This window comes from Fundulus heteroclitus, chromosome 20 (assembly GCF_011125445.2).
Source record: "Fundulus heteroclitus isolate FHET01 chromosome 20, MU-UCD_Fhet_4.1, whole genome shotgun sequence".
NCBI classification, from domain to species: domain Eukaryota; kingdom Metazoa; phylum Chordata; class Actinopteri; order Cyprinodontiformes; family Fundulidae; genus Fundulus; species Fundulus heteroclitus.
The window spans coordinates 1,072,506-1,099,093 of NC_046380.1; the positions used below are offsets into that span (position 1 = coordinate 1,072,506).

Consider the following 26,588-nt stretch of genomic DNA (forward strand, 5'->3'; position numbering starts at 1 on the left):
CAGCGTCTCAGACCAAACGGCTGAGCTGGCTGGTTCCTACGGTTGGTTCTGGTCCTGCTGTCAGAAGCCTGACCTCAGAACCCAGCAGAACCCCACAGAACCCCACAGAACCCAGCAGGGCGAGCAGCCATGAGAGCTACGTTACCACCTGGAGGTTCCCTGAACACAGGTTGATCCTGGAGGTTTTCAGCGTCACGGCCGTGGAACCATCAGACGGACTTATGGGTTCTCCAGCAGAACCCGAGCAGAGGAGGACGCTGTCCACAGCCATGCAGCAGGGCATGGAGGAGGTCTGCAGGCAGCAGTTAACCTGGTTCAGGTGGAGGTAAGGCAGTCTGGGTCTGATGAGCGCCCCCTGCTGGAAAGAAGCTCCAGGTGATTCCTTCAGGGTTTTCTTGTGGGGTCACATCTCTGGGTTCCTAAGCGGACCTGACGGACACGTTCCACCTCTGTCCACCACTCTGCTCCTCCCTCTGGTCCCACAGAGGAGCTTCATCTCAGCGGTTAGACGGAGTGAAGCTGGAGCTTCACCTTCCTGCTCCGTCCTCAGCGCAGCAGACAGGATGAACTTCCTCAGAGAAGCTCTGGTCCTCCTCACCAGCGGCGCTGGTTCTCCATTTGTTCCTCTGGGTTCTTCTGGGCCGAGCTGTGATGAATGAGGAGCGTTGGGCTTCTGCTTTGTTCCATTCTTTACTCTGCAGATAAAAAGCCGATAAAACAGGAGGAACTTCTCACAGAACCTGAACGGCTTCTCCGGGTTTTCTGCTGTTTTTCTGACTAAATGAAACCAGAGTCTCTGTTCTGTGACGTTCTGTGACGTTCTGTGATGTTCTGTGACGTTCACCTACACCTGAGCCACCTGTCTCTGGATCCTCGTCGTAGAACCTGAGCAGAACCTTTCTGTTTCACAGGTCTGCTAGCAGCTGCTCTCACACCCTCCAGCGTGGAGCGGACCTTCTCTGGCCGTTCCTATCTCTCTCCCACATGAACCTCTCAGCAGCGCCGGGTTCTCTGCAGCCGTGCTAAATGTCGTCCGGCTCGGCGCCGGGCGTGTTCCAGCAGATAGCTGCTGCAGAGAACAATGGAGCGTCCCTCTGCGGCCTTCAGAGGACGGCTGAGCTGCTCCCTGATGCAGCCGCAGCGCAAAGTCTTCCTCACAGACGAGGAAACGATTTAAACGAGCGTAGATTTAGGAAGTGAGCAGAATCCTGGTCTCCTCTCTTCATGCTGGAAGCTAAGCTCTGACTGACTGCAGCTTTAGGACTTCTGATGGAGACGTAACGTCTTCAGGCTTCAGAGGAGGACAGGTGTGTCTTCAGGTCCTGGAGGGACACTGCAGCCTCTGAAAGGAGCCCACAGGACCTCCAGAACCAGCTTCAAGGCAGCCTGGGAGGCTTGGTTCTAGAGGATGAGGAGAACACTCCTGGATCAGGGAGGCTGAGGCTGCAGGAGGCTCCAGCAGATCTGCTCCTGAGGAGGACAGGAGCTCCTTTCTCTGCTGCAGGAGCTAAACAGGAAGTGATGTTTCTATTTCCTGTCACAGCAGCAGGTCAAAGTCCAGGCCTCGACCCGAATGACTCAGAACCAGCTTTACTGTTGACAGTATTTTACAGGAATGAGGGAAGAGCTTTGCTGCTCAGGTGTTCCTCACAGGTAAACATCCAGGTGACATAAATAAACGTAGAAATGTTTAACGTGTAACAAACACCTGCGGCCCAAAGGAGGACGTTTACCTGGCCGTTATTCCACAGGATGTCGTCTACCTGAATATTTACCTGCAGCAGAACCTGCAGTAGAACCTGCAGCAGAACCTGCAGCATGGCAGCAGAACCTGCAGCAGAACCTGCAGCACGGCAGCAGAACCTGCAGCAGAACCTCCAGCATGGCAGCAGAACCTGCAGCAGAACGTGCAGCAGAACCTGCAGCAGAACCTGCAGCATGGCAGCAGAACCTGCAGCAGAACCTGCAGCCTGGGCTCTGATGCGCTGCTGGTGTTTGCAGCGCCGCATACCAAGGCGGCAGCAGAACCTGCAGCAGAACCTGCAGCAGAACCTGCAGCCTGGGCTCTGATGCGCTGCTGGTGTTTGCAGCGCCGCATACCAAGGTGGCAGCAGAACCTGCAGCAGAACCTGCAGCAGCAGAACCTGCAGCAGAACCTGCAGCAGAACCTGCAGCATGGCAGCAGAACCTGCAGCAGTGCAGCAGCTGCAGCCTGGGCTCTGATGCGCTGCTGGTGTTTGCAGCGCCGCATACCAAGGCGGCAGCAGAACCTGCAGCAGAACCTGCAGCAGAACCTGCAGCATGGCAGTAGAACCTGCAGCAGAACCTGCGGCCTGGGCTCTGATGCGCTGCTGGTGTTTGCAGCGCCGCATACCAAGGTGCAGCAGAACCTGCAGCAGAACCTGCAGCATGGCAGCAGAACCTGCAGCAGCAGAACTTGCAGCAGAACCTGCAGCAGAACCTGCAGCATGGCAGCAGAACCTGCAGCAGAACCTGCAGCAGCAGAACCTGCAGCAGTGCAGCAGCTGCGGCCTGGGCTCTGATGCGCTGCTGGTGTTTGCAGCGCCGCATACCAAGGCGGCAGCAGAACCTGCAGCAGAACCTGCAGCAGAACCTGCAGCATGGCAGCAGGACCTGCAGCAGAACCTGCAGCAGAACCTGCAGCATGGGTTCTGATGCGCTGCTGGTGTTTGCAGCGCCGCATACCAAGGCGGCAGCAGAACAAGCGTCTCGCTGTGGCACCACCTGCATCCATTATGCAAGCAGCCGGGCCGAAGCGGACCCGGCTCGTTTGTAGCGGGCCCGGCTTGACAAGGATAGCAGGAGGTTCTAATGAGCCGGGTCTGCGGGTCAGAATACATCTGCATAATTAGCTGAGTCTGCTCTACAGTCGCTGCACAGAGCCAGAGTTTAGAGGAGGAGAACCCTTCAGAACCCACTCGGACCTGCTCAGTCCAGCCCGGTTCTGGTTCAAGGACTGAAGCATCAGCCCGCTCCATACAACAGCTTTGGTTCTGGCTTCAGTGGTACAGCAGAACCCACAGAACCTTAGCGGGTTCAGTCAGCACACACACCTACAGCCCACTGGCCTTCTGACCAGCTCTGACTCCCAGGCTGCTCCAGAACCGGTTCTGACGATTCTGGAGGCGTGGGAACCAGGCGCTGTCAGCAGGTCCGACAAGTCTCACTGCTGGTTCCAGAACCGCTAATAAAGTCCATAGAACCAGTGTCCACAGTGTCTCAGAGTAAATCTGCAGAATTCTGTAATCAGACTGATTCTCTCAGTCAGCGGTTCTGACCCGTTCCAGGACCGACCCGGTACCGTTCACCACTTCACCACTTCACCACTTCATCACTTCACCACTTCACCATTTCACCAGGTCCCAGCTGCTGCTGACCCGGCAGAACCAACACATCTTCACAGGCTGGACCTGGATCAGCCGCTGGTAACACAGTAGGTGTGTGTGTGTTTGTGTGTGTGTTAATATGTTACTGTGTGTGTGTGTTATTGTGTGTGTGTGTGTGTGAGAGTGTGTTACTGTGTGTGTGTGTGTGTGTTATTGTGTGTGTGGGTGTGTGTGTGTGTGTGTGTGTGTGTGTGTGTTACTATGTGTTACTGTGTGTGTGAGAGTGTGTTACTGTGTGTGTGTGTGTGTGTCATTGTGTGTGTGTGTGTGAGTGTGTGTGTGTTATTGTGTGTTACTGAGTGTGTGTGTGTGTGTGATTGTGTAATTGTGTAACCATGTGTGTGTGTGTGTGTGTGTGTTATTGTGTGTGTGTTACTGTGTGTTATTGTGTGTGTGTGTGTGTGTGTGTGTTACTGTGTGTGTGTGTGAGTGTGTGAGTGTGTGTGTGTGTGTGTGTGTGTGAGGCCAGCGGTTTCCAGGCCAGCTTCACCAACATGTATTTGATCTCAGCAGCAGACGAGCAATAAATTTTACATCAGGCTGAAAATGGAAATCCTGCTGAGCTGCTTCAGCAGCAGCTGATCTGAATACAGACGAGGAAGAGGAGGAGGAGGAAGAGGAGGAGGAGGAAGAGGAGGAGGAGGATGGAGAGCTGAGAGGATGAAGGAAAGTATGGAGGGATGAGAAGAAGAGAGAGAGAGATAGAGGAGGAGGACAGGTCCTGGAGGAGATCAGGAGGTCCTGCTTTATCTGCAGGACCTCCTGCTGGATGGAAGGTCCTAAAGAAGCAATGTTCTCCAGCCTGTAGATGTTCCCCTGGTCCACCAGAACCAGGAGAACATCTAACATCTGCGCTGGTTCCTCAGGGTCCAGAGCTGACGTCCTCTGGTTCTGCTGGTCACAGTGGAGACAGCTGTGGCTGCAGAACGTCACCAAGAGCAGCGCTCAGAGACGTTCTGGTAGAACCAGAGTTCACCTGGTTGGGAAGAACGTTCTTCACATCTCAGGCCTTCAGAGAGCTGCTCAGGTGGACCATGCTAGGAGAGAGCAGGACTTCAGCAGCTTTAGCCCAGGTTCCACATCCTCAGATCTAGAACCCAATGGCTGAAAAAGGAGAGCATCAAGGTTCTGTGGTGCTCCAGTCAACGTCATGAAGGACCATGCTAGAACCTTCAGAGAACCCCTGCATGGCCTCCTACATCTGTGAGGCTTTGGGCCCTGGTCTGGAGCCTGGTGGTACCACCTGGTGGCTGGGCCCAGTAAGAACCATGAATCAGCCGCAGAACCTCCAGAAGTCCATGAAATCCTGAGGTTCTACAGAGAGAGGCCTCCTCCTCTGAGGAACCCGGGGAAGCGGACCCAGCAGGTTCTCCCAGGTTAACGAGGTCCAGACAGCAGCAGGTGAACGCAGGGTTCTCTGCAGACGTTACCAGAAAGAAATAATTGATGAGTCGGCTTTTTAGTGCTGACAGGAACATTCGTTTAAAAGTGCTGCAGCTTTAACTTCCTGTGGAAGATAAATGACTTTTGCTTTTCTGCGTTTACCAAACGACTGCAGAGCAGCAGGAACGTTCCGTCTTTTATTGTCTGACTTTAGCATCTGCAGCCTGGGAGTGAGGCTGCAGGAAGCTTTCAGCGCCGCTTTATCAGAACTAATAAAGGTCCAGACTCATCAGGCTTTACTACGCGTCTGCTGGGGAACCCTGCAGGAACCCTGGTTCCATCTTCTGCAGCTCCACAGGCCACAGAGAACATCTCCAGCTGGACGCTCTGAGAGGAAAGACGTCACCTTTACTCTGAGATGTGATCTGACCTGTGAGTCAGAGCCGCATCCTCAGTTAGCCTCATTATACCTCAGAGCTCTGGCTGTTTTCAGATTATAATCAATAAAGAATTCAGATTATAATTAATAAAGAATTCAGATTATAATTAATGAAGAATTCAGATTATAAATAATAAAGAATTCAACTTATAATTAATAAAGAATTCAGCTTATAATCAATAAAGAATTCAGCTTATAATCAATAAAGAATTCAGCTTATAATTAATAAAGAATTCAGATTATAATTAATAAAGAATTCATCTTATAATCAATAAAGAATTCAGCTTATAATTAATAAAGAATTCAGCTTATAATCAATAAAGAATTCAGCTTATAATTAATAAAGAATTCAGCTTATAATCAATAAAGAATTCAGCTTATAATCAATAAAGAATTCAGCTTATAATCAATGAAGAATTCATCTTATAATCAATAAAGAATTCAGCTTATAATCAATAAAGAATTCAGCTTATAATCAATGAAGAATTCATCTTATAATCAATAAAGAATTCAGCTTATAATTAATAAAGAATTCAGCTTATAATCAATAAAGAATTCAGCTTATAATCAATGAAGAATTCATCTTATAATCAATAAAGAATTCATCTTATAATCAATAAAGAATTCAGCTTATAATTAATAAAGAATTCAGCTTATAATCAATAAAGAATTCAGCTTATAATCAATGAAGAATTCATCTTATAATCAATAAAGAATTCAGCTTATAATCAATGAAGAATTCATCTTATAATCAATAAAGAATTCAGCTTATAATTAATAAAGAATTCAGCTTATAATCAATGAAGAATTCATCTTATAATCAATAAAGAATTCATCTTATAATCAATAAAGAATTCAGCTTATAATCAATAAAGAATTCAGCTTGTAATCAATGAAGAATTCATCTTATAATCAATAAAGAATTCAGCTTATAATCAATGAAGAATTCATCTTATAATCAATAAAGAATTCAGCTTATAATCAATAAAGAATTCAGCTTATAATCAATGAAGAATTCATCTTATAATCAATAAAGAATTCAGCTTATAATTAATAAAGAATTCAGCTTATAATCAATGAAGAATTCATCTTATAATCAATAAAGAATTCATCTTATAATCAATAAAGAATTCAGCTTATAATCAATCAAGAATTCAGCTTATAATCAATGAAGAATTCATCTTATAATCAATAAAGAATTCAGCTTATAATCAATAAAGAATTCAGCTTATAATTAATAAAGAATTCAGCTTATAATCAATGAAGAATTCATCTTATAATCAATAAAGAATTCATCTTATAATCAATAAAGAATTCAGCTTATAATCAATAAAGAATTCAGCTTATAATCAATGAAGAATTCATCTTATAATCAATAAAGAATTCAGCTTATAATCAATAAAGAATTCAGCTTATAATCAATGAAGAATTCATCTTATAATCAATAAAGAATTCAGCTTATAATTAATAAAGAATTCAGCTTATAATCAATGAAGAATTCATCTTATAATCAATAAAGAATTCAGCTTATAATCAATAAAGAATTCAGCTTATAATCAATAAAGAATTCAGCTTATAATCAATGAAGAATTCATCTTATAATCAATAAAGAATTCAGCTTATAATCAATAAAGAATTCAGCTTATAATCAATGAAGAATTCATCTTATAATCAATAAAGAATTCAGCTTATAATTAATAAAGAATTCAGCTTATAATCAATGAAGAATTCATCTTATAGTCAATAAAGAATTCATCTTATAATTAATAAAGAATTCAGCTTATAATCAATAAAGAATTCAGCTTATAATTAATAAAGAATTCAGCTTATAATTAATGAAGAATTCAGCTTATAATCAATAAAGAATTCAGCTTATAATTAATAAAGAATTCAGCTTATAATCAATGGAGAAAATCAACATGTTCTCTCTTTCAATATTTAGAACAACAACCCAATGTGATTCTAACACGTTCCTGATTGCAGGTTCTAAACCAGATCCGTTCATCAAAAAAAGGAAAACAACCAACATGTTATTAAAGTTTCAAACTGTTCCACCTAAAAATCAACCATTTCAGGTCTTTATCTCTTTTAGGAACATTGTTCTCAGTAAAGGAGGATCCATCCAGACGTTCTGCTCTAACCAGGATGGAGGCTTGGTTCCCCAGCAGATGGTTCCTCCCTGCTGGAACCATCCTATGTGGGTCAGGGGTCTCCATGCTGCCATGCACCCCCCCATGAAGGACTTATCTCCATGCACTCTTCCACAGCCTCACAGAGATAATAAATACAGCAATCATTTGATAAAAAGCTCTAATTCACTGAAAGGTAGATCAATAACAGGTAAAAACTCTGATAAAAAGTTACTTTCTATCAGAGACGGGTTCGTCTCCTGCTCTGTGTTCATTAATAGCTAAGAAACAGAACATGTGACTGTAGCATTATCCACAATAATGCCAACCAAAGTGCTGAAAACTATCATTATACTCACAGGGAAAGAAAACTGCTTAACACAGAGGCAGAGAGACGATGCTGTGGATCACTACATCCTGGCTTCTTTAACAGGGAATAAATCTGAGAATCGTCTGGGTAATGAGGGGGACCAGAGGTAAGGAAATGACCCCCCCCATGAAAGAGGAGCATCAGAGGAGGAGAATGACAGCAGAGTCTGGATTTAGAGATCTTCTCTTTGGACTTTTTCATTGCAGTTTATTGGGATCTTCTCATTTGGAGTTTTCAGGTTAATCTTTAGTTTCCTGGTTTATTCCAGCCTAGTTTGTTTTTCTCTTAGAAGTTTTCTTCAGGTCTTCTTCAGCTTCATTCATGTTTATTAGTCTCTCTCCAGGTTCTGCTGCTGGAAGGAAACGTCCTGCTGGGCTCAGAGCTGAAGGCCTGAAGAAGACCCAGAAGCTCCTCCTGATGAAGCACCAGTGATGGAGCAGATGGAGGCTGGACCTCATCAGAAGGTACCTACAGGTGTTTCAGCACCATCTTCTCAGCCAGTGCACCACGTTCATCACTTGGTCCATCTTCAGCTTCTGTTTAGGCCCCACTGGCTCTTCTGGACCTGAGTCTGGTTTTGCTGGTTTGTCTGAACTGCTCCCAACACTGACTCCTGTCTTCCACCACGTTGCTTTGAGTTTTCAGAAACGTTCCTGCAGCATCTGATGGGAACATCTGACATGGTTCTCCACGCTGGGTTCCATGAAGGAGTTCAACAGGCTTCCAGCTGGCAGCTCTGGTGTTGAGGCTCGTTAAGGACCTCTGGACCTCCTGGAGTTCCAGGTTCTGCTGGTTTTCTAAATGCCTGTTACACGCTGACTCTGTCTGCTGCTAACGACTACAGTAGCTTTAAACGATGAAGGTCCTCCATGTTTAACAGTCCAATCAGGAGCTCCTGACCAGCTGCTGTCAGCAGGTTCTGTTTAATCGGCCTCTTGCTTCACTTCTGTTTATCTCTTCTTCATCCTCGTCTGTCTGCTCCTCTTCCTCCCTCCCTCCTCACGAGACGCCAGTGGAGCCCACGGGACCCGGTCCACAAACAGAAGCTGTATTTACAGCCTGCTGACGGGCTCCAATCAGAGCGCCTCCATCTTCATCACAGCTCCTCAGTCATCCTCACCAGTCAGTAAAGGAAATCATGCTTTGCATCATCGATACAAACATGACATGATCTGACATGATCATGTTAGATCATGTCAGAGCGTCCTGTCTGCCTGTTTTCTGTGCTGCCTGCTGAGTTTAAGACATTTTTTATGTTTTTTAATGAAGGTTCTGATCCATTTAGTGTCCATCGTCCAGATTCACATCATCTCTGCAAAAAACTACAAAAATCTGATTACAGAAATATGGAGAACTGGTAAAACAGTTTCTGTTTGCAGCAATCCCTCATACCAGCATGCATGAAGCGACAGTGGAGAGGAAAACTCCCCTTTAAGAGGGAGGAGAACCTCCAGCAGAACCAGAATTAGAACCAGAACCAGAACCAGACATGGCAGCAGGAGCTCCCTGAGGGCCTTCATCAAGTTTAGATGTCCTGAGAAATGGAGGAAATGTAGCTTCATCCATCCATCCATCCATCCATCCATCCATCCATCCATCCATCCATCCATCCCTCCATCCATCCACCATCCATTCATCCCTCCATCCATCCCTCCATCCATCCACCATCCATCCATCCATCCATCCCTCCATCCATCCATCCATCCACCATCCATCCATCCATCCATCCCTCCATCCATCCATCCATCCACCATCCATCCATCCATCCTTCCATCCATCCATCCTTCCATCCATCCATCCCTCCATCCATCCACCATCCATCCATCCATCCATCCATCCATCCCTCCATCCATCCACCATCCATCCATCCTTCCATCCATCCATCCATCCCTCCATCCATCCACCATCCATCCATCCATCCATCCCTCCATCCATCCCTCCATCCATCCCTCCATCCATCCATCCCTCCATCCATCCATCCATCCATCCACCATCCATCCATCCTTCCATCCATCCATCCCTCCATCCATCCACCATCCATCCATCCATCCATCCATCAATCCATCCATCCATCCACCATCCATCATCCATCCATCCATCCATCCATCCATCCATCCATCCATCCTTCCATCCATCCATCATCCATCCATCCATCCATCCATCCATCCATCCATCCTTCCATCCATCCATCCCTCCATCCATCCATCCACCCACACATCCATCCATCCATCCATCCATCCATCCACCCACCCACACATCCATCCATCCATCCATCCATCCATCCATCCATCCATCCATCCATCCATCCCTCCATCCATCCACCATCCATCCATCCATCCATCCATCCATCCATCCATCCATCCGTTTGTTCGTCCGTCTGTCCGCCCGCCCGCCCTTCCATCCATCCATCCATCCATCCATCCATCCATCCATCCTTCCATCCATCATGGAGGAGGATCATGACTTTCTTTTCTTAAATTCAGCTAACACTAATTTAATTTCCTCGTCCTCTGAACTCGTTCCTGCTCTGCTTTCTTATCGGTTCTCTGTAACGAACCTCGGACTCATTCTGGACCAGGAATTGACTTTCAGCTCACACATCAAGCAAAGTGCGACAGCCGCCTTCTTTTATTTCTGTAATATTTCTAAGCGGAGGAACATTGTTTGCCCTCACAGTGCAGAGGAGTCCATTCATGCTTCCATGGCCGTTAGACTCCATTATTGCTGTTCTGGCTGGGAGCCCAAACAGCTCATTATGAATACAGTTACAGTTAATCCAACACGCAGCAGCAGCAGCAGCAGCAGCAGCAGCAGCAGCAGCTGACAGGCTCACCTCTGAGGAATCCCATTTCCTCTGCTCCTCTTCATCAGGTCAGAACTCCACTGCTCCTCACGCCGGCCATAATGGCCCGGCTCCATCTTACATAACACCCTTCATTACTGTAAACCATCCCAGAAGAACCCCCCCCCCCCTGCAGAAATGTGCTGCAGAAATAAATGTAATTAAATCAGATGTTTGGTTCAGTAGAACATCAGTTAAAAATCCTTCTTTTTACATTTTAATTTTACATTAATTTAATTTTAACTCCTTAAATGTTTGAGTATAGTTAAATTATTGTTTAGAGTCTGTTGGGTTTTCCTGCAGAGGATATTAGTGCAGCTTGCTGGAGGACAGCAGGTAGATCCAGCAGCATCCTGCAGGTCACTGTGAATAGAACCTGCAGCTCTTCCTCATCAACGTTCTGTTGATCCATTTATGGGTTAAAAGCTTTCAGATATTTATTTGCCTGCTTGTCTCATCGCCTGGAAAAACAGGCAGGAGAGACGAACCTTCAGTCAGACAAACGCTCAAAGGAAACCCAAACACCTGGAGAACGTGGCAGATTCCCTACCTGATCCACGTCATCAGTGCCTCTGAGCAAGGCAGCCGGCCTTGTGTTAGCAGATGTTGATTTGGCAGGAAGTCCATGTGACAGAGCGTTAGGAGCCTGTTTGCTTGTTTCTTATGGATTTATGAGCGTGCTGGAGCGTTTGATTTATTTCCCTGGTAGTAATGAGCTGTGGACCAGCAGCGGTCTCTGGACGCCTGGAGCAGGACTCGTAACGAGCCTGTGTGTGGTTCCACTCCCTGATGATGCTCAGAGGAAGTCAGCCTTAAATCAATAGAGATGTTTTAACGGCCACATCACAGCGTCTCTCTCCTCCTGCTGGTTCCAACCCGAAGGAGGCAAACATGTCTGCTGCCTCCTTAACTAACACTCATCACCATTAGAGTCCAGATTCAGGCTTAGGTAGAGATTAAGTGAAGACACGTCCTTGAACGCACCACGAGGTGGACCTTGAACACACCGTGAAGTCTCAGTGCTCAGCTGCAAGAAGCAGTTGATTCATATTTGGTTTGTTAGAGTTTCACTCTCTGTCTTCTTCATGGTCACACGGTTCTAAAGGGTTCTGAAGCGGTGGTGATCACAGTCATCCACCATCATCATCATCATCATCATCACCATCATCATCATCACCGTCGTCATCATCATCACCGTCATCATCACCGTCGTCATCATCATCACCGTCATCATCACCGTTGTCATCATCGTCACCGTCGTCTTCCTCATCATCATCTTTATCATCATCACCATCATCATTATCATCTTCATTACCATCATCATCATCATCTTCATCATAATCATCATCACCATCATCATCATCATCACCGTTGTCGTCGTCATCATCATCTTTATCATCTTCATCACCATCCTCATCATTATCATCATCATCATCACCATCATCTTCATCATCATCACCGTCATAATCATCATCACCGTCGTCGTCGTCATCATCATCTTTATCATCTTCATTACCATCATCATCATCATCGTCATCCTCATCATCATCGTTATCACCATCATCATCGTCATAATCATCATCACCGTCGTCTTCGTCATCATCATCATCATCACCGTTGTCGTTGTCATCATCATCTTTATCATCTTCATTACCATCATCATCATCATCATCATCACCACCCTGCTACAACCTGCCACCCAGTCCACCAGGCTCCAAGACGCTGCCGTTGTTTCACCTAAAAGCGGTTTGGGTCAACAATGGGAGCTTCAGGAACGTTTATCTCTGACGTGAACACCTCCACCTGTGACATCACTCAGAAGCCCCGCCTCTGGTTTACACCTGAACTGCAGTCACCGACTGCCTGTTTGGATGGAGGCAGCGTCACAGACAGAGTTCTGCTGCTTTGAGACAGCAGGAAGCAGCAGGATGTTCTGCAGGATGTTCTGCAGGATGTTCTGCAGGAACTGAAGGTGAAGACAGCAGAACATGAAACATCATCCACACTTCGGCCTCATCCACGGTCAGAGGAAACGAACGCTGCTAATCATCACATTTTTCCTCACTGATATTTCAACAGCTGATGAATAACATGTTAAAGTTTAAACGTGCTCAGCTCCAGAGACACTCAGAGGCTTCCAGCAGCTGGAGGTCTGCTGCTCCGTCTCAGGTCTGTTCGCTGTCAGCGTTCTGATTGGTCGGCCCGGAGTGACTTGGAGTCTGATGAGGCGGAAATGTTCACTAGGAAAGGAAGCTTCGTGTTGAATAATCAGCCCAGATTCTGGCTGACAAAGAAGGGAAGGAGGCACCACCATGGATGGAGGAAACAAAGACGAAGTCATTCTGACCTTCAGAACCGATGCTCCAAAGCTGCTGGAGGCCGAGGAAGAAGGTTAAAGACGACTTTAAAGAAACAGTGGATGTCAGTTTTATAGCCAATTTTAGCTTCTCCATCCAGTCCAGCCTCAACAAAGATGTTGAAAGTCAGGCTGAATGACCTCAAACACCCTTTAAGTCCACCTGGACATCTACAGACATCTTCAGACATCTTCAGATGTCTGAAGATTTCTTCAGACGTCTTCAGATGTCTTCATGCAGACATTTCTGCTGTAATTCAACAAAACGTTTGCTGGAAGGAAGAAGTCTGACGGCTGCAGCCGTGGAGCCTCAGAGGTGAATTACTGCATCACTTTATGGGTCATGGCCCCATTATCTCCATGTCAGTTTGTCTTGTTTGGCTTTTATGTATAAACTGTGTTTCATGTGCTGAACCGGTCATTCTCCACATGTCTGCCTGCAGAACAGAACCGGGACAGACGGATTCAGGTGAGGCAAAGGATGCACTGGTTTGTGTTCCCAGTTTCCTGGTGGAGACTTTTGGAGGACCACAGCGCTGCATGGGCTTCCAATGATCATCAACTAACCCGACGGACTCATTTATCCACCACTGTTACTGAGCTCTAAAGATCTCTGTGAAGACGATTCAGAGCCGCCTTTATCTGCTGACTGCAGCTTCCACGCTGCAGGGGGCGCTGCATCACATGTTAAAGATTGTAAAAATGAATAAACTATATCAGTCTCAGTGGAATCATTTACGTTTGCGTGCGATCAGGTCATGTGACTATCCCCCAGAGAATAAAAGAACATGGCTGCTGATGGCTGAACTTTATGCAGAAAACTCAACATTTAAAGAAAACACCTGCGTTTATATGAAAAGATATCGAATTAAAGAGTTTTAAACACATAAAGAAGTGATAAGTCCCACTTAACATTTCAATAAGATTATTAAAGTTACGGCTTCCTTCTGTAAAATAGATTTCTTCTCGCCTGAATTCTGGTGTTGCCAGATCTAGCAAGAGAAACAAGCAACCTGCCACACGGTAGTACATGACTGTACTATACCGCTTCTAATCACCAGTTATATATTTATTGTGTTCTGCACTCATCTATTATTATGAATACACAGGTCACTTCATAGCTCTGGCTGCGGTAACCAGGAAAACAAGCAAAGCCCGAACAAACAACTTCATTTTCAAAAACAAGCTAAAAAACCCGCAAACCACAACTAATGAAATATGCAAGACAATCCAGAGATAAACAAGCCCAAAGTGGCTTAGAATTAGCAGACTTGGCAACCAACCCATGCACATGCCATCATCTGGACCGGATCATCGGGCTCCTCTGATACTGAGCTAGTACGGGCCGGGCACCGAGGGCAAAGCAGTCCAGGTCCAGAACTCAGACAGACTATAGAAGCTGAGCGAGTTGACCCAGAACTCTGTGACAGACCAGAGGAACGGACTGGGTCAGTTTGGGACGGTGGAGTCCAGAGTTCTGATAACGGACGACCCAAAGCGGCCCGCTGGCTCGTTGTTCTTGGGATTCATCTGGATCTCTGCCCAGACGGTTCAGCAGAACCAGGTCTGGGCAGAGGTTTTTATCAGAGAACATCACCGCCGTCCTCATGAGGGCCCAGTCCATCCAGAACCTACCAAGCTGGGCCTGACGGAGGCGCTCCAGCTTCAGCACGGTTCTCCCTCTGAGGAACGATGCTGAGGAGCTTCAGACGCAGATCTGGGACCAGCGGCGCTTTAAAGACTTTAGGAAGCAGAATAATGAGCCTCACCTCAGGATGCAGAGCGGGGAGAACAAGCAGGAGTGACTCACAGAAATAATGAAACCCTTAATTAGAGCACGCAGCCCGTCCCACAGGAATGTTCTACAGAACCGCAGGCAGGTTCTAGCAGAACAATGTCTGCTGAGGTGAGCCACGGTGCCGGGCCGTCTGCATGGATCCGCTCCAGTTCACGGAGGTTTACCAGAGAAGTCCTCGTTCAGTGAAGAAGTCAAAGTGGAGCATTTCTGCACCGTAGGCGAGAGAGACGCAGCGATCAGCCCGGCAACGTGAGCCGTGCTGACAGGGGAACGCTCGCTGCTGATTGGCAGGCCAGCCGCTGTGCTGCTGCTGCCAGCGAGGCCTGCAGAACCTCTACACAGCACCAGGAGTCAGGCTCCACAGAGGAACCCAGGTTCTGCAGGGTTCTCCTCAGTTGTTACCCATGAACCTGACCAGAACAACTAGTACCCACTCAGGACCTTCCTGAGGCTCACAGTTTAGTCAGAATCCTCTGGTTCATTTAGCTGGAGCTCTCTTTATATCATCATTAATGGCAAACTGTGAGGTCCATCATCACGCACTGATGATACCAGAACCTTGACCCTAACGAGCCCATCTAGAACAGTTCTAGATGTTCTGAAAGATGTTGTTCTCTGATTAAATTGTTGCCCTGTTGGTTTATCAGATTTCATTTCTGTTTCATGCTTTCTGTCAGTAAATGAGCGCTTCAGAGTTTATTTAGCACAACCTGACCAGGTGACCGGAAGTGTGACGCCATGAGCAGCAACGGAGCCACAGACAGATAAATTATGTTAAAATACCACCAGGAGTTGACGGTGTTTCCCTGGTGATGCAGGGAAACACATCCATGGATGGATGGATGGAAGGTGATGCAGTACGTCTGGCTCGTTCTGGAAGCGGTCGGTACCGATCCACGCAGCTCATGAATCAGACATCTGCTCTGAACCGCTCCACTACGCCAGTTCCAAGATGGCGGCGACACTGACGCTCAATCAGGCGTCTACACGTCTGTGACGGAGCCGAGCGAGTCGGCGCCGTTCAGCGGAGGAACGAAGGAGGTGAAGTGACCCTCACCCCGCAGATCGGGTCGGTCTTGGACCCGGCGGCGCTGTCACCTTAGAGGAGGCGTCGCAGGACGCTCAGCTGGCGCCATCTTGCTTTCTGAAAGCTGCAAGGTTCTGCCGGCAGCAGAACGTTGCTGATTGGTGCAAAGTTCTGTTCAGGCCCAAGAAGGCCAAGCTAACGCTATCGGGGCGACTGCTTGGAGAATATCCTTTGTTTGAAGATGAGCAGACGGATTCTAGTTTTTATGGTTTTATGCAATCCTTTAAGAGCAGAAGCCAAATGTGACCCTAAGGCTCCTTACGGCGCTCCTGATACTCTCCCCTGCTCTGGGTCTGCTGCACCAGCGTCTGTGAGCCGTACGTCAGCAGGAGGTTCCCACAACAGACCAAACACGTCTCCTTCCTGACATTATGGGATGTCTGTCGGTGCCAGGGTCAGGGTGTCCATTTTATTCCACTTGTTACAGGAGGTCAGAGGAAGGAGAACCTGCATTGGAAGATAAGACGTCCTGTTTGATGGTGAGAGGTTTAATGAAGCAGCAAAGGTCTGATCAGGATGAGGTTAGCCTGGACGCCCAGCCTGACGGTCAGAAACAGTCAGCAAGCAGCAGAGAGCTGCGTCGCTATGGAGCGTCGCTATGGAGCGTCTCTGAGACGCCTCCATCAATCTGCCTCACCGCCTCCATCACCTCGCAGAGCGGCGGTCTGAGGCGGCCTGGTCCTGACACTCGGTCAGCGGTAAAGTGTCCTGAGGTCAGACTTCCCTGCAGGAGCCCAGCTTTGGTTCTGATCCAGTCAGACGGATCCGACAGGAAGGAGAACTTGGCGCTGGTTCTGAGTCCAGCAGCGAAGCTTCAGCTCCTCCCGCAGCGTCAGATCATCAGTTAATATCGTTTTCTGTCTGTCAAGCGGCTACGCTGACCTGTAATTAACAGGCTCTTCATGCCGCGCCGAGCCGTATCCATGGTAACAAGCATCACTGGGTCCTCCAGCACAGAAGAAGAGTGTAAACACAGCAGTGACCTGTTTGTACTGAGCGTTATCTGGAGACATTAATAAACACTGCTGTGAATCTGCTGCTATCATCAGTGTTCAGTGTCTCTCTGATTCATTTAACGGCTTTAAGTTTATTCATCAGACGAGGCGCCGACGCTCGTCGTTTATCCGCTCCCACAATCAGCTGGAGGAGCTGAGGTGGAGCTGCGTTTGATCTTCAGCCTCACAGCGAGGCCGTGCATCACGGCTCACACAGGTTCATCCAGGCTGACGGCTCGCTCCTCAGCAGCCAATCAGCTGCAGCCATTCAGGGACCTGGCAGCGGCCTCAAACCAACCGCAGCTTCAACAGCAACTTGTTGCCTCTTTTATCAGGAGACCTTCATGCTTTTCCTCACTGGGCCCAGACGGGTCCACCAGAGGAACCAGAGGTTCTGCAGGACATTCCCCAGCTGCAGCCTGAGCTCCGGACCTCCTGCTATGATCCCAGCTGAGCTTAGCTGCATTTAAACGTGTCCTCTGACCGCTTTGCTCTGATTGGCTGCTGGGGAAATGTGATTATTATTATTATTATTATTTCTGCTGCTAACGCTGCGATGGATACCTGCAGCTCTGCGGGGTTGAAGGTTTACGGCAAACGTTGACAGGATTCATCATTCAAGCATTCCAGCTGATTCTTTTCCAACTTCTGAGCACATTTCTACGGAGCATGTTTACATGTACGGGTCTTTAATAAGGGTAAAATAAGAAGACATTATTAAATGAAAAGCTGTTGTTAATTAATGAATTTTACATAATTAATCTAGTTTCTTCCATCAGATAAAACATTTCCTGCGTGTAGAAACTCTGGTCGGCTTTCTTTACTTCAACACTTCCTGCCTCGTTTATTAAACTATGATATACAGACGTCAGCATTCTGGTGCTAATGAATTTAGATTTTCTGATGTTCTCTGGTTCTGTTCAGTTAAAATCACAGAACAGCTGGAACCAGCTTAAGAATAAGGTCTTTTCTGGGCGGTCTGGGCGCGGCTGTCACACCTGTCACACCTGCGCGGCCCGGTCCAGGTGAGCAGGTGAGGAGCGCCCGCTGCCTCTGTCAGCTGTTAATCTGGGAACAAAGCGAATCTGAAGCGTTTGATCAAAACAACACAATTTGGCTGCTTTCTGCTTCTAATAGAGTGTCACTAATCGCCCCCCGTACCCAACGTGTCCCATAATTGGAGCAGTAGGTGGTTCATATGCTTTCAGAAGATAAATATGTTTTGTTGCCATCAGCAGGGCGGCTGCTGCTGCTGGTAATGGGAGTTAATGGGTGGGACAGAGGTGAAGGCTCATTAGGCGCTGTTCTAACGGCAGCTCACTGCAGCAGACATCATGCAAACAGCAGCAGCATCATCCAGGCCTCCTCCTCTCTCCATTAATTACATCATCATGACCGCCGTGCAATTAAGAGAAAATACAAACAATAAACTGGACACAGCACTCCATTTATTTATCACTCTATTGAGTTTTATAAGTCTGGGACCTGGACCCAGTCGCATAGCAAGAACCGACCCGACGGCCAATAAAAAGCCGGCTGGGACATGACATCACATGTGAGGCGATCCATAAAGAGACGCTCAGATATTAAAGACGCAGTAAATAATGAAGGAACTCGTTAAAACAAACATCAGAACTATTAAACATAAAGGTTCAAATGATCGGATTCTTCTGGTCGGGGCTTAAATAAAGACCTGAATTGAGTTATTTATGATAAATTCTACTGTTTTGGTTCTGTAGGCTGGTCTGAACACTCAACTCTGTAAAAGCAGAAATAATATCTGCAGATTAAAGCAAACGTTGCTCCTAAACCCAGAGAGAACGTGGCATGAAGTGTAGCTGCTCCAAAGTGTAAAGACAGGAGCAGCAGAACAAAGACGGTCAAAGACCTTATCAGTGAATAACTGCTAATTAAGCTGCTTAAACCCGCACGGCTGAATCTATTTTAATAATTATAATATTAATTATTATTATTATTACCCGCAGGTCACCAGAGGATAATTATTACCATCACAACGAGCAAATATCCCCTCAAGTCAAACGTTGCTTCCACATTTTGGGTTTCTGCTGTTTGTTCTTCCTCCACCTGATGTCACTTCCTCTCCTCTTCCTCTCCTCTTCCTCTCTTCTTCCTCTCCTCTTCCTCTCCTCTTCCTCTCCTCAGTCCCAGCTGCGCTCAGACCTTTTGCCGTGCAGCAGGCGGTCACCAGTTCTCCTGAAATGACCGAGCGCTTTCAGAATGAGAATGAAACCCTGTGATCCGCTGAAGAACGTCTGGGACCAGAACTCCTCCTGGGAGAACCCAGTGATCCACGCAGCGCCAGGCGGTTCTGTTGATGGACCAATAGTGGGAGGCGGCTCTGCAGACCCTCTGGTGATGGACCATTAGTGGGCAGCCAGGTTACATCCTCTGACCTAACTTAAAGTGGTCCCAGGACCCGCTCTGCTCCCACCTCAAACCTTTCTGTCGTTCTGTGACCCAAACAGGGAGGAACCTGACGATTAGCAGTTAGCAGCGGCTCTGCTGATCGCTGCTGATGCTTCATAGAAACCTCTGACCTGAGTCTGATCCTCTGACGGGACCGCAGCATTCCAGAACCGCAGCGGTCCAGAACCGTAGCGGTCCAGAACCGCAGCGGTCCAGAACCGCAGCGGTCCAGAACCGCCAGCCTTAATGCGCTGGAGGTGCTCCTCCTGAGCCAGCCGGCTTATTCAGACACATCAGGGGCTTAATGAGCTGAAAGCAGCTGAGGTACAGATGAGTTTTACATCTCTGGGGAGAATAATTACTTTTACCTCCCCCCCTCACGCGCCTCCATGCTAACCTCCTGCTCCTCCGACCCGTTTACCATCAGATCAGACTTGGTCCAGCAGCGGTTACTGTGGACCTAAAACATCTCTGGTTCTCTGTGAGCTGGAGGCAGAGCTCCTCCTCTAACGGCTCGCTGCTCAGAGGAAAACTGGCGTTAATGAAAGTCTTTCTGAGCTTAGATGTTATCTTTGCTCCGTCTGAAGATGACAATTAATCAAAGTTTATTCATGGAACACGTTTAAAAGGCCATTTTCTGCCGACTAGAGCCCCTGACTGTGAGTGAAGTGCAGAAACACAGAAATCATAAATAATTCAATAACAGGAATGAGCTAATTAATGAAGTCAAGATGGCCACTCAGCTAGAATTAAAAACAGGTAGGTTCTGGTGCGATGGTCAGTCTGAGGCTGTTCCACACACCATGACTCCATCACCATGACTCCGTCACCATGACTCCATCACCACGACTCCGTCACCATGACTCCATCACCACGACTCCATCACCATGACTCCTTCATCACGACTCCGTCACCATGACTCCATCATCACGACTCCGTCATCATGACTCCGTCACCACGACTCTGTCATCACGACTCCGTCACCATGACTCCGTCACCTTGACTCCTTCATCACGACTCTGTCATCACGACTCCGTCACCACGACTCCATCACCATGACTCCTTCATCACGACTCCGTCACCATGACTCCATCATCACGACTCCGTCATCATGACTCCGTCACCACGACTCTGTCATCACGACTCCGTCACCATGACTCCGTCACCTTGACTCCTTCATCATGACTCCGTCACCACGACTCTGTCATCACGACTCCGTCACCACGACTCCATCACCATGACTCCTTCATCACGACTCCGTCACCATGACTCCATCATCACGACTCCGTCATCATGACTCCGTCACCACGACTCTGTCATCACGACTCCGTCACCATGACTCCGTCACCTTGACTCCTTCATCACGACTCCGTCACCATGACTCCATCATCACGACTCCGTCATCATGACTCCGTCACCACGACTCTGTCATCACGACTCCGTCATCATGACTCCATCACCATGACTCCGTCACCATGACTCCATCACCATGCCTCCGTCACCACGACTCCGTCACCATGACTCCATCACCATGCCTCCATCACCACGACTCCGTCACCATGACTCCATCACCATGACTCCGTCACCATGACTCCGTCACCATTACTCCATCACCATGCCTCTATCACCACGACTCCGTTACCATGACTCCATCACCACGCCTCCGTCACCATGACTCCATCATCACGACTCCGTCACCATGACTCCGTCACCACGACTCTGTCATCACGACTCCGTCACCATGACTCCGTCATCACGACTCCGTCACCATGACTCCGTCACCACGACTCTGTCATCACGACTCCGTCACCATGACTCCATCACCATGAGTCCGTCACCATGACTCCGTCATCATGACTCCATCACCACGACTCCGTCATCACGACTCCGTCACCATGACTCCATCACCACGACTCCATCATCACGACTCCGTCACCATGACTCCATCACCACAACTCCGTCATCATGACTCCGTCACCATGACTCCATCATCATGACTCCATCACCATGACTCCATCATCACGACTCCGTCATCACGACTCCGTCACCGCGACTCCGTCACCATGCCTCTGTCACCATGACTCCTTCACCATGAGTCCGTCATCATGACTCCGTCACCACGACTCCATCACCATGACTCCGTCATCACGACTCCGTCACCATGCCTCCGTCACCATGACTCCGTCATCATGACTCCGTCATCATGACTCTGTCACCATGACTCCATCATCACGACTCTGTCACCATGACTCCGTCACCGCGACTCCGTCATCATGACTCCATCATCATGACTCCGTCATCATGACTCCATCATCATGACTCCGTCATCATGACTCTGTCACCATGACTCCGTCATCATGACTCTGTCACCATGACTCCGTCACCGCGACTCCGTCATCATGACTCCATCATCATGACTCCGTCATCATGACTCCGTCACCACGACTCCGTCATCATGACTCTGCATCATGACTCCATCATCGTGACTCCGTCATCATGACTCCGTCATCACGACTCCGTCACCATGCCTCCGTCACCATGACTCCATCATCATGACTCTGCATCATGACTCCGTCACCATGACTCCATCATCACGACTCCATCATCATGACTCCTTCACCATGACTCCGTCACCATGACTCCATCATCATGACTCTGCATCATGACTCCGTCATCATGACTCCGTCACCACGACTCCGTCATCATGACTCTGCATCATGACTCCATCATCATGACTCCGTCATCATGACTCCGTCATCACGACTCCGTCACCATGCCTCCGTCACCATGACTCCATCATCATGACTCTGCATCATGACTCCTTCACCATGACTCCGTCACCATGACTCCATCATCATGACTCTGCATCATGACTCCGTCACCATGCCTCCGTCACCTTGACTCCATCATCATGACTCTGCATCATGACTCCGTCACCATGACTCCGTCACCTTGACTCCATCATCATGACTCCTTCACCATGACTCCGTCACCATGACTCCATCATCATGACTCTGCATCATGACTCCGTCACCATGCCTCCGTCACCTTGACTCCATCATCATGACTCTGCATCATGACTCCGTCACCTTGACTCCATCATCATGACTCTGCATCATGACTCCGTCACCATGACTCCGTCACCTTGACTCCATCATCATGACTCCGTCACCATGACTCCGTCATCATGACTCCTTCACCACGACTCCGTCATCATGACTCTGCATCATGACTCCGTCACCATGACTCCATCATCATGACTCTGCATCATGACTCCGTCACCATGCCTCCGTCACCATGACTCTGTCATCATGACTCCTTCACCACGACTCCGTCATCATGACTCTGCATCATGACTCCGTCACCATGACTCCATCATCATGACTCTGCATCATGACTCCGTCACCATGCCTCCGTCACCTTGACTCCATCATCATGACTCCGTCACCATGACTCCGTCATCATGACTCCATCACCACGACTCCATCATTCAGTCACAGACAGAAGCCGTTCCAGTCAACAAGGTGTTCCCCAGAAATCTACAACATACTATAATCCTCTTGATAACTACCATTATTTTATGTGAAAAAAAATCTATATTAGTAGAAAATTGTTTATTAAAGCTGTGTAGCTGTTGGCTGTTGCTGCTGTCAGCTGGCCCTCTGGTGACCCGTCACAGACAGAGAGGACCTTGTTGCTACGGTGGCCACATCCTTTATTTCTCACAAAAACATAACTGCAGGTGAGAAAAGACTCAAACGGATCCATTCTGTGATCAACGCTGCTGGAGAGCACAATTAATTAGAGAGAAAGTCAAATCTTCAAATGAATTTAAATTATGGCTGTGTGACGTATTTATTGCAGTCAGAGCGTCCATAGAGAGGCAATTTAACCATTTTTATTAGTGTTCCCTTTAAATCACACAATATTCACACAAAGACAACAAAATACTAAAAGAACACCCAACCCACAATAAGATAAAGAAAAAAAAGTAAGAAAAACTAAAAGTGACCTTCCTTGTAGTTATTTTGTTGGTGTATGTGCAAAGGCTATAGAACGGGTCTGACTGTTAACCCCCTGACGGGTCAAGGAGCTAAGAGCTAGCAGCTATAAGCAGAACACCTGAGTCCACATTTCTTCTCGTTTAATCAGCTGCTGACCAGCGCACACTACTGCCCTCTGCTGGGCGGGGGTTACAACTGCAGACCCCCAGGAGGAATACTGTGGTCAGAGTCAAGATCAGCTGGAATGTGTTTTTCCATATTTGTTAGAGTGATACATCGTTTGCTGGAGTCCTCAGAGAACGTTAAAGGCTTGGACTAGCATGTCACCACGGAGGTTCTACTATCTTCACTCGCTTTAAATGATTACCTTCTTTTCTACATGTAGTTACACAACTTCATCATAAAACTGACACCATCTTAAACATAACACAAAGACGATTTATTAATTTTGTCCCGCTTTGTAAACGCAGGGAAACAACAGAGAAAATGGGACCAACTGAAATAAAGAATGAAGGTTTTTGGGGATGAAGCAGCCAAACTGCTGCAGAGGAACGTTCTCGCTGTAGGAGGAACCATGAATGAGTGAAGCTGGAACACGGTTTCATTTGAATGAAGGATCAGATAGGAGAAAAGGGCCTGGTGCTGTTTGTAGGGTTAGTTAAAGTTTAAAGACAGGCTTTCTGTTTCTATGGCAGCTCCAGCTCTCAGCGCTGCTCCTACAGCACAGCTGTGGAGTAGGACTAGATCTGCTGCAAGAGAAAAGCCTGGTGAGATGAATATTGTTGGAAGCTGAATGAAAAACTCTCCTCCCACTCATTAACTGCCGTCTGCACCTCCATCTGCAGCTGATTCATTCACACAGTCCCAAAAACTCCAATCCTCAGACGGTCCTTCATCTCCTCGCTGTTTAAATGAACTCCTGCCGTCACAAAGTTTTTCATCACGCTGTGAAGCAGAACCGGCAACGTTCTGGGTCCAGAGACACCAGCAGACCTCCACACACCCCTCAGGGTCTGGCTGTCTCCTGTAGCCCCGACTCTCCAGAACAAATGAGTTATCCATGCAGTCAGAGGGAATTTAACCCGCAGCCAGGGCCGCATGGCGTGGCAGGTCTGATGAAAGGTGAAAGCTCTCTATGATCCTGTCCTGGTGCGTTTCAGGCCGGGCTGCTGAGATGGCTACAGGAGGAATGTTTCTGCTCCGTCTGAGCAGGTTTACATGAATTCCAGCTCTACCTGCAGAGAAATGCTCGGATCAGAGGAAACGGCCTTTCTGCTCATTGAGAGCGATACACCTCTGGGGGATGTTTGTGCACATTTTGCTTGTTTGTGCTGCTGACGACAGACGTGAAGGAGAGCTTTTAGTCCTAACTGTGGCGCTGAGCGTCACAGCCAGAGTCACAGGTTGTTGTTTCCTTCATTAGTTCAGCCGCAGACAGCCAGGGAGGATTTTTATTCTACATTAACTGGATTATCTTTACTACATAAAGATATTTCATTACCACTGAAAGATGAATATTTCTTTCTAGTCCCAATCAAACAGTTCAGACTCAAATCAAGAGCAGCTGGGATGCATGATGTGGGAAAAGTCAGAAGCTAGAAGCTCAGGTACATCAGACGTTCTCTGAGGAACATCAGGTCACATCGTTCAACAGGTTGGAACCCAAGTTCACCCAAACACATCAAAACCACAGGAGAACCAAATCAGAACCACATCAGAACCACATCAGAACCACAGCAGGACCACAGCACACACACTCAGAGCGGGTCGTGACGAAGGCAGAAGAACCGTACCTGGAAGAGGCGCAGGATGTTGGCCACCATGATGGACACGGAGCTGGCAGACGCTCCGATCACTCCCACAACTTTTTCTGGCTTCACAAAAACGGGCGGCTCACCGTTGGTGCAGCGGACATCGGACGTGTCCTTCTGGATCAGCGCCTGCACGAAGGTCAGAGACTGCTCCAGGGCGTAGGTGTCCCGGGAGCACGTGTCCAGGATGCGAGCGCCCAGCGTGACGTTGGGGAGGAGCTCCTCGTCTCCGTTGATCTGGTCCAGCGCGTACATCATGGCCTCCAGCCGGTGGATGCCATTCTCCTTCTTGATGTCCCCGCACGGCGTCCCCGGGACGCCCCGGGCGTGCACCGGGAACAGCCCCCCCAGCGTCACGTCGCCCTCCACCCGGATAGAGTGGGGGGCGTAAATCTCCTGGGACCCGGCCACATCCAGGAGAGCCGGAAACACCCACAGCATCCGCAGCATGAGCGCTGCTTTCAGCTCGGGGGGGCAACTCGCCCGGCGGCCCATGGCGCCGGATCCGCTCCCTCCGTCCCTGCTCAGCGATCAAAGCTCTCCGACCGGGAAAACGCACGACCACCGCAGGAATGAAGCACTTCTCAGGAGAGTGAGAGTATTCCCGGAGCCAAGTTCATCCCTGCTGGTCAGAGCAAACTGAGCGCTGAAACCCGCAGACAGGCGCAACAGTCCGCCTTCAACAGCGCCTCAGCGCCGCAAAGTGTGCGCAGAGCCGCGGCACGCTTGTTGCTCCGGCATCTCCACCGTCATTCCAGGCTCCTTCCAGGATCATCCCAGGATCATTCCAGAATCATCCCAGGATCATTCCAGAATTATTCCAGTTTTATTCCAGGATCCAGCCCAGAATCACAGCGGCTCCACTCCTTTAACTCCTGCAGCAGCCGCACATATTCCTTCTGTGGCGGCGTGAAAAACCCACCCAGCCCACGTCCCGCACTGATGCCATGATCCACAACACGTACCGATGAAGAGCAGGAGAGGAAGAGCACGGAGCGCAGGGGGATTCCACGCAGGTTAGTTTCCACGCACCACAGAAACGCGGGGATTGAAGTGCTCCGCAACGACAGCTCCAAATAACTGCGCTCCGCTCACCGCCGCGCCGTGCGCGTGTCTGCGTGCGTGAGTGAGTCAGGCTCCTCCCCCCCACTCCCCCACTCCCCCTCCCACTCCCCCTCACCTGTGCGCGCGCTGCGTGGTCAGGAGCCGCGGAGTCTGCGCTCACAGTCCGAGGAGGACAATTTGCGGGATGAGGGCGCGCGCTTTCTCCCGCACACAGACACGCACACGCGTGTGCGCGCATACTCCACCTACGCGCGTCTTGTGTAAGAGTCAGTGTGAGACTCCTGTTGCCAAAACAAGCCCGGAGTCTCACAAAGAAGAAGAAAATGATCCATTATTAAATATGGATGCGTGTAGAGCTGAAGGAGCGCCGCGTGAGTCAGACCAGGAGGAACCAGAGAGGAACCAGAGAGGAACCAGAAGGTCCAGAAGAACCGAGGTTCCATGTGAGGAGGTCAGAGGACTGAGCGATTCAATT

The 26,588-nt window shown here is 48.4% G+C and overlaps 1 protein-coding gene across 2 annotated transcripts in view; it reads right to left on the reverse strand.

The window, feature by feature from the left end:
• Positions 1-26,188, reverse strand: part of LOC105921885 (metabotropic glutamate receptor 7) — an 84,807-nt gene extending 58,619 nt beyond the window's left edge. For both annotated transcript variants that reach the window (XM_036151703.1, XM_036151704.1), the window contains exon 1: positions 25,031-26,188. In XM_036151703.1, coding sequence (XP_036007596.1) covers positions 25,031-25,543 — 513 coding nt within the window. In that variant the 5' untranslated portion in view covers positions 25,544-26,188. The remainder of the gene's footprint in view (positions 1-25,030) is intronic.
• Between the last annotated feature and the right edge of the window lie 400 nt (positions 26,189-26,588).